The following is a 12,596-nucleotide window of genomic DNA, read 5'->3' on the forward strand; positions in this document are numbered from 1 at the left end:
AGCCTACGGAATGTACCATAGCTGGTTTTAGTGGGTGCATGAAAGCTTATGTACACTGTGAGATTATACCTGAAATGCAAGTATTACATTCGGCAAAGCTAAAGCGGGGGAAGCAATATCTGTAAGTCCACATAATTTACCCTCCACCACACAACTACCCATAAGTTGCAGTTGGAGTTTGCACTTCTTGATATTATTTCCCAGCATTGGCTCTACCAAATACAGAACTTTCTGCATTCAAGAATAACAGTGTGTATGGTGTGAAAAAAAATCATACATTTCTGTATTTTTCCAAAAATTTGTATTATGACGTAGTCGTAGATGGATCAGAGCTGCAGTAAGCATTTCGAGTTAATCATAAAGCTGTATGATGAATGCAGACTCTTACAGATGTTGGCAAAAAGAAGCTGCTGAAAACTGCTGATCTAAAAAAAGAGCCAATGGAGTAAATAAGAGAGTCAAAAGGGGCCTAAGCTTTCGATCCTAGCAGAATCTTCCTTGGAGGCAAAATGACAAACATAAAGTGGAACAACAACATCTTACAGATGTTGCCGGGTCTATCTCTTTAATAACGTTTTAACTCCCCTCCAAAGCTTTATCATTCCCTCGAAGATTATTTTCCCTCAACACTGCACACTTCGGGTAAAATATAATTCCTTGGGGAAAAATATAACTCTGTCAGGGAAATGAAATGTTATATTCAAACTCTAGGTAGGCAATATCTGTATAATATTCCAAGGTCATATATGATCTACAATTTACATTTATCAGGGTTTGGAACGATGTAACCACTCTAATTATGGTGTAATGGCATACTTCTATTACAATTTCTCCGGTCCTAATTTCATCCAAGATGTAGGATTAGGGTTGCAATAGGGTTTTTATGTTCTGTTTAGGGTGGTGTACAGTATTTATCCAGGGTTTGAAGTTAGCAATTCGATTAGTGTTTGGAATTTAGAGTGGAGGAATTGTCATTGGAGCAAATGTTCTGGAATCCTCATAAACTCACAATATGCTTGTATAAGCTTAGTAAGTTGACCAAGTGGTATGAATTATACAGTATTGCAATAAGTGGTGGATTGAAATAAAGTTATATTTTGTGATCATATTGGTCTTCTTGATTGTACCATATTAGAGTTCTTGTACAATTTTGCTTTAGCTCTTTCCTTGGTCTTACCGGTACTTGTAAGCAATTTAAGCTGTATGGAAAGCCAGCAACATTTCGTCTATTTTGTGTTCCACATGTTCTAATCTGAGTTTGTCTACAATCAGTTAAGTCTAAAGTTAGTCATATTTGAGATGAACTGTTTATGAACCAAAGTTTTTATTTGACAAAGCGCAAAATGATAAGAAAATGTGAAAATTGACCATGTGGGCAATAGACATGACAGAGAGAGTAGAGAGAAATGAGAGGAACAGAAGAGGGAGAAGAATGAAGGGGGGGGGGACAATAAGATGAGATGTGCTAAAAAAAATTAAGTAAATGGTGAAAATTGCATTAAGAGCTCATGCTAGGAGTCCACTGGGCCGGCGCCAGTTTGCGCCAATGCAACACGGCTGTGGCACCTAGTGGCTCAAACCCGTCTTCCAACTGTTGTGTAACGGTGCCAGAAATTGAATCTGGCACGACAAAAATTTCAAAATGGGACAAACTGGCACCAGCCCAGTAGACTCCCAGCATAAAGAACACCTTGCATCCAAGTGGAATCTACCATTTTGAAATGCTAGGAACTTTGAATAAAATTGGTTATCAACAGTCAAAAGAAAATTTTACATTTCTGTGATTTCAAATTCTTCGAGATTGATAATGAAAATGTCTAGTTTTACTTTAATACTTTAATTTCTACTTTAATATTTGGGCATGAAAACAACTGAGTAAGAAATGAAACACAAACTAACAATAATTTTACTATAAACTTGTTATTTATTGCTGTAGTCAAAATTTGAATAAATATATAGACTCTTTGGCACTATCATACCACTTCTGTACAAAATTCTATATCAATGAAGAAATATCAGTGTCCAGTTATATCAGATACATCGCTTCTCAAGCAAATATATATATAAACACTGGACAGTCTGACAGTAGAGAAGTACAATACAACCTCTAACCCTTAAATCTTCCAGACTAACTTGCTCTCAAACCAAAAACAACATTTTGAAGGCCCTGTAACATACAGATATTCAATCAAAGACATAATGATCGTTATTTTTGTACAAAGCTATCCATAGACTGTAGCTATGCTTAATTCTACAATCGATTGTATCTCTTCTGTTTCAGGGCCACGCATAAATAAATACCTTTGAAGAAATGAAGTAGAAAAGGTAGCTGCAACTGATGTAAAATACAAAGAGGAAACCAAAATTGAACAAATACTGTAGAAAACTTACACAAGACCATAGACATACACAAGTAATGGAATGTGAATCCAACAAAAGATGACTAAATAAGGATACAAAATCCAACAAATTTACTAACAAGGATACAAACTCTAACAAGGTTTCTTCGCCTGTCCTGTTTCTCCTTCACCAAATACTGATAAAACAAACAAACAAACTGAATACAAAAGAAGCACACACAAAGATACAGAGACTACTCATACATTGTACAGAATGTTGATTTAACACAAGAAAACATTCATCCTTTCTTGGCAGTCAGGATAACAAACAAAAATTATTGATAATATCAAGAGTTAAAGAAAAGTATCAAGTAATCATTAGGAATGTGGTATACTAAAAGACTACATCATAGATTATACAAAAGATATCTCAATTTGAAGAGTACAAATTTCATTCTGAAGTTAAGATGGACAGAACATAAAATTGATTTTACAGTTGATATACATTAATATGTGATACATGTACGTAAGAATCTGATATATCTATTATTATGATAGATGAGGATCATTGTGGCCCACAATCAACAATCATTACTCTGAACACCCCTGGCATTAACTGTCTGGAAGACTACATGTTTTTTAAATTAAATATGATAATATACATTTCTAGATACCTTTTAATTGACAATCATGTCCAATCAAATCAATAAGTGCCTATATTTATATCACAGCATAGTTCTTTCATTCTTTTACAGTAAACCAAACATACGTATATTATATAATTGACAGATCTTCATTCATATCTATGTCATACAATGATTAATGTTATTTGATAATGACTTATCTTCAAAATTTCAACAATATCCTAATTGAATAGATTACTATTTCAAGAAAAGGTATAAGATTTTTTTCTTCTTGAATGATTTATAAATATCTTGGAACATCTTATTCAAATCATTCAAAATAATATTTAATTCAAATCATCCAGATTGAGTTCTGAATAATTTTCATACAAGAAATGCTCTGATTAATTCAACTTCATACGTCTAAAAAGTTGGCCAGAATACCATATTCTTCAAATCTGTGACAAGGATTTTTTGATAGAGATCAAGATTAAATTATTTGAATATTTACTTTACCATATTCTTTCTTTTCATTACAACGTAATTGGTAGTACCAATCAAATATCAATATTTTCATACTATCACACAAAGCTTAATGACTCATCATGTGCTGCACTCAACCCAGGTGAGGTAAATGGGTACCTGGCAGGAATTTATTCCTTGAAACGCAGCACGCGTAACAGCTGCACTGCTAAAGCCAGGGTAATTATGCTGCATATACTGTAAAGCGCTTAGAGACTTCTGACAAAGTAAGTATTAAGCCCTATATAAGCAAGTATAATTATTATTATCATGTGATTAATTTTCACAATTGATTGTAAATTGTCATCAATTCAATCATCATGACAATTTGTTATATAATCAATTGCTAAGCATTCAATTCACTTTTAGTGTAAATATCCCTATACAACTAACTCGTTACAATACAGCCTCTGATAAGCACAACTATAATAATATGCAACATTTATACAGCGCTTAATACAAATGTTTCTAAGCGCTGCATACTATAACCCCGGCTTTAGCACGGCTACCTTGATCGGGCGCATCGAGCATTCCAAGGAATTTCTTCCTACCAGGTACCCATTTACTACACCTGGATCGAGAGTGGCAAATGTAGATAAACGCCTTGCCAAAGGACGCTAGTGCTGCTGTGGGATTTGAACCCCGGTCCTTGTGGTTCACAGTCCGGAGACTTATCCACTGAGCCACAACACCTCTACTATCCTGAGAAATATTGAAAAGTACAAAAGACAAAACAATACAAATCCCAAATATTAAAACACATAAATATACAGATACTCGTACAAGAACAATAAACATGTATTAACAAAGAGCATATGTCCCCAAAACCATGTTTCTAGAAATTTAATAACAAATATAAATATTCAACTCAATCATTTGAATTTAGTGTACGGAAATCATATTTTAGAAATATCACTGAAGGCGATCAATACCCCTGCCCTATCACAACATTCTTATCTGAGGAATGGCAATGCAATACCAAACACATTTCACTCCGATCTCTACGTGAGCCAAGTCTCAAGAGCATTGGTAATAAACTGAGGAAGTAGTTTGATACGCAAGCATTTTTCATGTTTTGTTGACTGCTGTTACCATTGTAATATATTATCTGATGCATTAAATCATGGGTCTTGCACATATTCACTCCAAGAGCAATGTTTGTGACAAGTCTAATGAGCATTCAGCAGATACTAATAAAATAGTTTGATCCACAAGATTCGCAACTGACTGACTGCACCCCCAGAGTATGTTGATTTCTCTAGTCCCCCCTTCAAAGGATGGGGGTGTTAAGAAGAGAAATAATGATTAATATTGAGAAATATGACATAATATTATTTCTAGTAATCTCTGCGATAAATACTGATAACTGTTCATGTACAAATCCATATATTTGCATATATTTCTTAATACTCTAAACTTCTCCAGAATATATTACTATTTCAGTATATATATATATTCAAAGTATGCACACGTGTGGCTTTATACTTAACAAATTAAATGCTTGAAAATGGCCAAGTATAAAAATGGAATTAGGTTAAGACCTAAAGGCATCTGTTTACTTCCCATCATAGAGAATAGGAATATTTACAGTGTCATTTTATATAGGCTGGAATAACTGTAACAATTTAAAGTTACAAGGTGAATAGAGTTTGTGCTTTGTAAAGCAAAGGAAATTACTCTGTACAGTAAACAAAACGGATCATAACGAACCATGTTTTCCAATGACCACCCCCAAGAACAAGAAATAAATAAAAAATGAGTTGGACGATGATTACTTCAGGAAAAACACTCACTGATTTGAAAAAATATGAGATACTTGATACATTTGAAATGCATCCACAAATACAATTCACTATTCAGTTGCATTTAGTACATATTTACAGTAGTACTGTACAGTTAAACAGGGCAATGGAATGATACTTGACAAAGCCTTGCTACAAGCAGACGGTCCAGGGAAACTCTTCACACAGAGTTTTGTCAATGATTTGACCAACAGATGTTGTAAGCTACTGGAATCCATACATCTGATTGGTTATGAGCAAGTTATCAGTAAAAATCACTTGAAAAGAGCTTTCATGAAATGCTCCACAGGAGTTATAACATCGAAGGAAAAGTACCCCTTTTGCATATACGAGTACATCAAAAACACATTTTGAGATGTGAAAATTTCAGAAAGACAATTCAACATTATATAATGTTTTTTATAGTATGTATTTCCAATCTAAAGTTATTCTGTAGTGATTTTACTAAAGAAAAATTGTTCTCAAATAAGAACACATCTTACCATCATACCCTCTCTCTCTCTCTCCTATTCCCCTCCCCTTTTCTCTTTCTCTGTCATTCACTTAGTACTTTTTCTGGTTTCCAATTTTAACCTCTCAAAAATACTTTCCTGACATTTTCATTTTTAATGACACAAGAACATCCTTACATGTACATGCTAGCAAACACTTGTAGGAATGTACCAAATTAATTTCCCTTTGAAAATAAGCAATACCATATGATTTCCACAAAGACACTTACGAATGCATAGACCCTTGTCCTACTTTCCTCATTTCCTCTACTTATCATTTGGAATGCAACTAGGAAATTCTTCTAATCAGGTTGTCATGTACATGTGCGATATTTGTCAGCGCATGGGGGCGCTCATTGCGTATTAAAAGAAGTGTTAAGGTAACTTTACAAATTTTGTCTCTATTTTCGTCTCTTTTCTGTTTTGTATTGTTGATGTAGTTGTTGTGATAGTCGTACCAGGTAGGGTGTTCTCTTAAGCTCCCCTCCCTGATATGACATATGGGGGCTTGTCCGAAATATGATTTTCCAAGCCATTTTCTTGCTCGGGTTGTGTCCGATCTCGCGTTGGTTTTTTGTGGTTGTCCCACGTATCTAATTTGATGTCGGGTTTTTCTCTCTGCTTTGCTATGGCTTTTGCCTCCCAGTCTCTATGGGCTACGTCTGAGCTCTGTGCGTACATGTAGTTACGTAGCGTAGGCGTTATGATCTTGATTTTAGGATTTAGGTCTATTTATTAAATAGCTTGTACTGCAGTCGTTAATGGCTGGTGCTATTTGATATTTTTATTGTGCATTTTTTCCTGCACTTTCTTCTAGGACATTTTTTCGTTGCGATACTGCTCTGTAAGTCTGTTCATTGCCTGGATAAGTTTGGCCGGCAACTGAATAGTCTTCAATTCGTAACGTTGTCTACTTCAATGATTTAGACCTATCCTTCTTTAATCAGGTCCTATGCCATTCTAGAGGAGTTTTTGGTGTGACTTTTTTTTGTCTCTTGTTAGACTGGATCATACTTGGCCTAAGCTAGTTTTGGTTTAGAAACTTCATCACATGACATTTTCATGATTTTTTTCATTTTTTTTTAGACAGTGTAAAAGGTCTCCTAAATATTGCTGGATCTTCTTTCTTTCTTTTTGTTTATATTCCTTCTGTCACTTTACTCGATAGAGAAATATGGCTCAGTTTAACGCAGATACATTTTTGGAGGAAGACCTTACACTCGTTCGCTTGCGTCAGCTGCGTAAAGATGATCTGATAGCGGTTGGACGAAAAATGTCGCTAGATCTTTCGGGTTTGAAGACTAAGGCAGAGCTATTTTCTGCTATTGCGGCCCGCGCAGAATTGATGCCTGAAAGTGTGAGTGGTGATTCTGATGATTGTGATGACAGAACTAAACTTGACAGTGATGGGGTACGGCTTGCACTGGCTCAGATTGAACTAGAAGAAAGAAGAGATAGGCTGAGAGCTGCTGAGCATGAGAGGGAAATGGAAAGGAAGCGACTGGAGTTTGAGATGATGCGTCATAGTGAAATGGTGTCTCAGAGTGGGCAGTTGGGTGAGAGAGAGAAAAGGTCGATGGAAGCTGGGTTCTCTGCCAGGGTAAAGCTTATTCCACAGTATGATGAGACTGATTTAGACTCGTTCTTTCTTTTGTTTGAGAGGGTGGCTAGAAAAATGGAATGGCCTGAAAGTGACTGGGCTTTGCTCATTCAGCAAGTCATTTCAGGCAAGGCACAGTCTGTCGTGTCTGCATTGAGCTATGATCATGCTTTTGATTATTGGAAAATGAAAGATGCCATCCTTCAGGCATTTGAGCTAGTCCCAGAGGCATACCGTCAGATGTTTCGTGATCTCAAGAGGGATCCTGCAGAGACTTGTGTTGAGTTTGCACGTCGCAAAGAGGTTGCATTTGATAGATGGATCCGGTCTCTGAGAATTGAGATGACATATGAATCACTGCGTGAGGTTGTTTTAATTGATGAGTTCACAAGATGCATGTCCCGTGATGTTAAAACATACATGAATGATCATGCTGTTGTTAGTGTCAGAAATGCAGCAATGTTGGCAGATGGGTATGAATTGTCACATAGAAGTAGCGCGTCGCAGCTTCAACCTCCTAGTCCGTTAGCGAGTGGTTTTGGTTGGAGTAGGTCCGAGACATTACATAAGGACGTGGAGAGGTCAAAGTCACCAAAGAGTAAGTTGAGTGGTGGTAGCCAGTCTAATGGTTTTAGACCAGAGGGCAGGTTGTTTTGTGCATACTGTAAGAAGGATGGGCACCTTATTTCTCACTGTCAGAAACTAAAGGACAAGAATACTGGTCAGAATAAAGTCCAGGCCAGCGGTTTTGTTCGGCCGGCTACGGTTTGTGTGGGAGACCCTGTGTGTGTTGATGGGGTGAAGCACAAGTTTCATGATGGGGTGGATGAAGGATACAAGGAATTTATTTCTGATGGCACGGTGAAGTTCACTGTTGATGGTGAAGAATTTCCTGTTGTGATTTTGAGAGATACTGGCTCTGTTCAGACGTTATTAATTGCTGATGAGTCATCCTTGGAATCTTGTTTCACGGGCATGAGAACTCTGATCCAAGATGTGAATGAAGGTTTCAAATCTGTTCCTCTGTATGATGTAGAACTTTGTAGTGGGCTGGTTTCTGGGAGAGTGACAGTTGGCATTGTTTCTCGATTGCCTATGAAGGGAATCACAATGCTGCTTGGCAATGATTTGGCTGGAGGTAAGGTGCAGCCATCTACTGTTTTGAGTGACGTGCCGGTAGTGGATTCCAAGACAGAGGCTTTGAAAACAGCTATCCCGGGTATTTTTCCATCTTGTGCGGTTACCAGGGCACAGGCTATGGCAGGGCGAGATGAGAGAGAGGTTGAACATGGTGGTGACATAGATTTAGGGGATACAGTTTTTAGAGATCTGAGTGAGAGTATGAATAGTCAGTCTGGTGATGATAGGACTATTTTCAGCCAGCCTGCCTTGATTGCAGCCCAACAGTCAGCTGCGGACTTGAAAGGTTTGTATCGTGTTGCTCTGACAGCAGGAGAGGCAGAGAAGGTCTCACAGTGTTATTACATTAAGTCTGGTGTGTTGATGCGGAAATGGTGTCCTCCTGGTCGCCCAGCTGATGAAGATTGGGTGGCCGTGGATCAGGTTGTTGTCCCGCCTCAGTATCGAGCAGAGATTCTAAGGTTAGCTCATGATATTCCCCTTGCTGGACACCTAGGTGTGAGGAAGACAGTGGCCAGGATTAGGGCCCATTTCTACTGGCCTGGGCTTAGGAAGTGTGTGTCTGAGTATTGTAAGTCATGTCATGTCTGTCAGGTGGTGGGCAAGCCACAACATCACATCAAGCCAGCCCCACTTATTCCAATTCCTGTTTTTCCTGAACCATTTAGCCGTGTATTGATAGATTGTGTTGGCCCATTGCCAAAAACCAAGGCAGGTTATCAGTACTTGCTTACTGTCATGGATTCAACCACACGCTTTCCAGAAGCTTTTCCATTGAGGAACATTAAGGCTAAGACAGTTATTGATGCCCTCTTGGTGTTTTTCACACGCTATGGACTCCCTCAAGACATCCAGTCGGATAGGGGTTCTAATTTCACATCTAGTGTATTCCAGGAAGTGATGCATCAATTAGGAATCAAGCAGGTGAACTCATCACCTTACCACCCACAGTCGCAGGGTGCCCTTGAGAGATACCATCAGACCTTAAAGACAATGATCAAGTCTTACTGCTCTGAGAACACTGGAGACTGGGAAAAGGGTATTCCTTTCCTCTTATTTGCTTCTCGTGATACTCCTAATGAATCTACAGGATTCACCCCATTTGAGCTTGTGTTTGGCCATGAGCCAAGAGGTCCTCTCAAGGTAGTGAAGGAGCACATGTTGTCAGAGTCTGAGGTGGAGAGTGGGAATGTGCTAGATTATGTGTCACAATTTCGCGAAAGACTCTTGAGGGCGTGTGAACTCGCGGGGGAACATTTGAGGTCGTCTCAAAGGGTAATGATGGCCCGTGCAGATAAGAAGGCAGAACCTCGCTCATTCGAGCCTGGTAGCAAAGTCCTTGTGTTACTGCCCATTCAGGGTGAACCTCTCAGAGCTAAGTTCAGTGGGCCATATGTGGTAGAGAAGAACTTGGGTAAGGAAACCTATCTTGTGAGTACTCCAGACAGGAGAAAAACAAAGAGGGTTTGCCACATTAATATGCTGAAGAAGTATTATGATCGTGACGAGGTGGCGACAGTTGCTGTTGTTTGTGAAAAGGCAGCAGAACATATTCCTGGAGAACTTGAAATCCCAGTGGAAGCGGAGATTGGTGAAGGGATGTCTGGAAAGGTGAATAATTCACATGTGATGGCTAATCCCTCAAAGATATTGGGTCATCTATCAGATTTTGAACAGCAGGATGTAGTACAAATACTTCTTGATTACCCTGAAGTATGTGGAGATAAGTTGGGATATACCGGAGAGGCTATTCATGATGTTGATGTAGGCGATCATCTGCCTATTAAACAACATCCCTACCGTTTGAATCCAAGAAAGAAGAGCCAAGTGCGGAAGGAACTTGAGTATATGCTTGCATGTGGTGTCATTGAGCCTAGTCAGAGCTGTTGGAGCTCACCTGTAGTTCTTGTTCCAAAACCAGATGGGAGTCAGCGTTTTTGCATTGACTACAGGAAAGTTAATGCTGTAACAAAACCTGACTCGTTTCCGCTACCTCGTATTGAGGATTGCATTGATCAGATTGGCAATGCAAGGTATATCACAAAGCTGGATCTGATGAAAGGTTATTGGCAGGTGCCATTAACAGAGAGGGCAAGGGAAATCTCTGCATTTGTTACCCCGCAGGGGTTATTCCAGTGTCGGGTTATGCCCTTTGGCATGCGGAATGCTCCAGCGACATTTCAACGGCTCATGAATTGTGTAATTGCAGGACTTGACAATGTTGTAGTATATCTTGATGATATTCTAGTAGTTAGTGATACCTGGTCAGATCATCTAACTTGCTTGAGAGATGTGTTTGTCAGATTGACCAAGGCGGGACTTGTTGTGAATTTGTCAAAGTGTGAATTTGCGCAGGCGACAGTTACTTACTTGGGTCATGTAGTAGGGCATGGATGCGTTGCCCCACGAGAGGCAAAGGTCCAAGCTATTGTGGATTTCCCTGCCCCTTCCACAAAGAAGGAGGTGATGAGGTTTCTGGGCATGTGTGGATTTTACCGCAAGTTTGTTCCTAATTTCAGTGACATTGTTGTTCCTCTTACAGATCTTCTCAAGAAGGGGACTAAGTTTGATTGGACCAAACCCTGTGAGATTGCCTTTCAGAAATTGAAAGCTGTTCTGATCTCAAAGCCTGTGTTGCAGGCTCCTAATTTTGAGCATCCGTTCCTACTGGCCACTGATGCAAGTGAGGTAGGAGTTGGTGCAGTTCTCCTTCAGTTGGATGAAGAGGGTTTCATGAAACCTGTGAGCTACTTTTCGAAGAAGCTTGATGTACACCAGCAAAGATACTCTACGGTAGAGAAGGAGTGCCTAGGTCTGGTGCTGGCAGTTCAACACTTTGATGTGTATTTGAGTAGCTGCCCCGATGTGACCGTTTTCACGGATCACAATCCACTAACCTTCCTCGAAAGGTTTAGGAACAAGAATCAGAGACTGTTCCGTTGGAGTCTGTTTCTTCAGCCTTATGGGCTGAACGTGACTCATATCAAAGGAAATGACAATGTTATTGCGGATACGCTTTCTAGAGTTTAGACAAATCTACAGTCAATTGCCAAATAACCTCCTTAGAAACAACAAACAAAACAATAATAATAATAAAAAAAAAAAACCGACAAAAAAAACCAGAAAGCTGCAAACCGGTCGTTAACTAGTATTCACATAATAAAAAAAATAACACTAACAATAATAATTTTAAAAGAAAAGTGATTTTCTTTTTTTTACTCCATTATCCAGGTGGTCAAGCAATGTTTTGAGATGGATGTCTATAATAGTTTATTAATAACTATCTTTTAATGACAAAAAAAATATATATCAATTACATGGAACAATTCATTATGTTCTAACAAGTCTACATATTCTAACTCTTGTTCTCTTCATTTATTTATTTTTTCTCTCTTCAGGTTCTGCATTTGTAAACATGAAGCTGGATCAAAGTTCTTGCATTGAAGGACTTAATTTCATTTTTTATGTTGCTATGGAAAGGTTATATATATATATATATATGTATATAAAAAGACAAAAAAGTCTTGCAGAGTTAAGTCACCTTGTTGTATTGGCATATGTTTTTTTTCGCGTGATATTAGAATTCCAAAGGTAAAACCAGCTTGTTATTGACTGAAGTTTTCTGCATCTCTTTTTGTAAAGGTTTATAATGATACGTCTTGACTACACACTTGGATGGATTGTGTTTGTTTTCATATTACTCGTTCTTCTGAGTGTTATAATGTTATTTCAACATGCTTCTTTAAATGAAGGAAAGTTAAATTGCTATAACTTTCTTCTTTTAAGGGGGGAGGTATGTCATGTACATGTGCGATATTTGTCAGCGCATGGGGGCGCTCATTGCGTATTAAAAGAAGTGTTAAGGTAACTTTACAAATTTTGTCTCTATTTTCGTCTCTTTTCTGTTTTGTATTGTTGATGTAGTTGTTGTGATAGTCGTACCAGGTAGGGTGTTCTCTTAAGCTCCCCTCCCTGATATGACAAGGGTTCCCACATAAATTTGAAAGCAGAATTCCATGACTTTTCCATGACTAAATTGTTGCTTTCCATGACTTCCCATGACATCCCGGGAGTTGGGA

General features: G+C 38.3%; 1 protein-coding gene and 1 long non-coding RNA gene across 2 annotated transcripts; one reads left to right on the top strand and one right to left on the bottom strand.

The window, feature by feature from the left end:
* Window positions 1–3,251: 3,251 nt before the first annotated feature.
* LOC121412539 lies at window positions 3,252–4,095 on the bottom strand. Its single transcript, XR_005969631.1, has 2 exons — window positions 4,056–4,095; window positions 3,252–3,604 (listed from the first exon to the last, which is right to left on the bottom strand). It is a non-coding gene; the product is annotated as an uncharacterized LOC121412539 (long non-coding RNA).
* A 2,856-nt stretch (window positions 4,096–6,951) lies between these two features.
* On the top strand, window positions 6,952–11,547 carry LOC121412478. The gene has a single exon (XM_041605291.1). It carries the CDS (start codon window positions 6,952–6,954, stop codon window positions 11,545–11,547), a length of 4,596 nt encoding a protein of 1,531 aa, XP_041461225.1.
* Window positions 11,548–12,596: the final 1,049 nt, after the last annotated feature.

This window comes from Lytechinus variegatus, chromosome 4 (genome assembly GCF_018143015.1).
Source record: "Lytechinus variegatus isolate NC3 chromosome 4, Lvar_3.0, whole genome shotgun sequence".
Classification (NCBI taxonomy): domain Eukaryota; kingdom Metazoa; phylum Echinodermata; class Echinoidea; order Temnopleuroida; family Toxopneustidae; genus Lytechinus; species Lytechinus variegatus.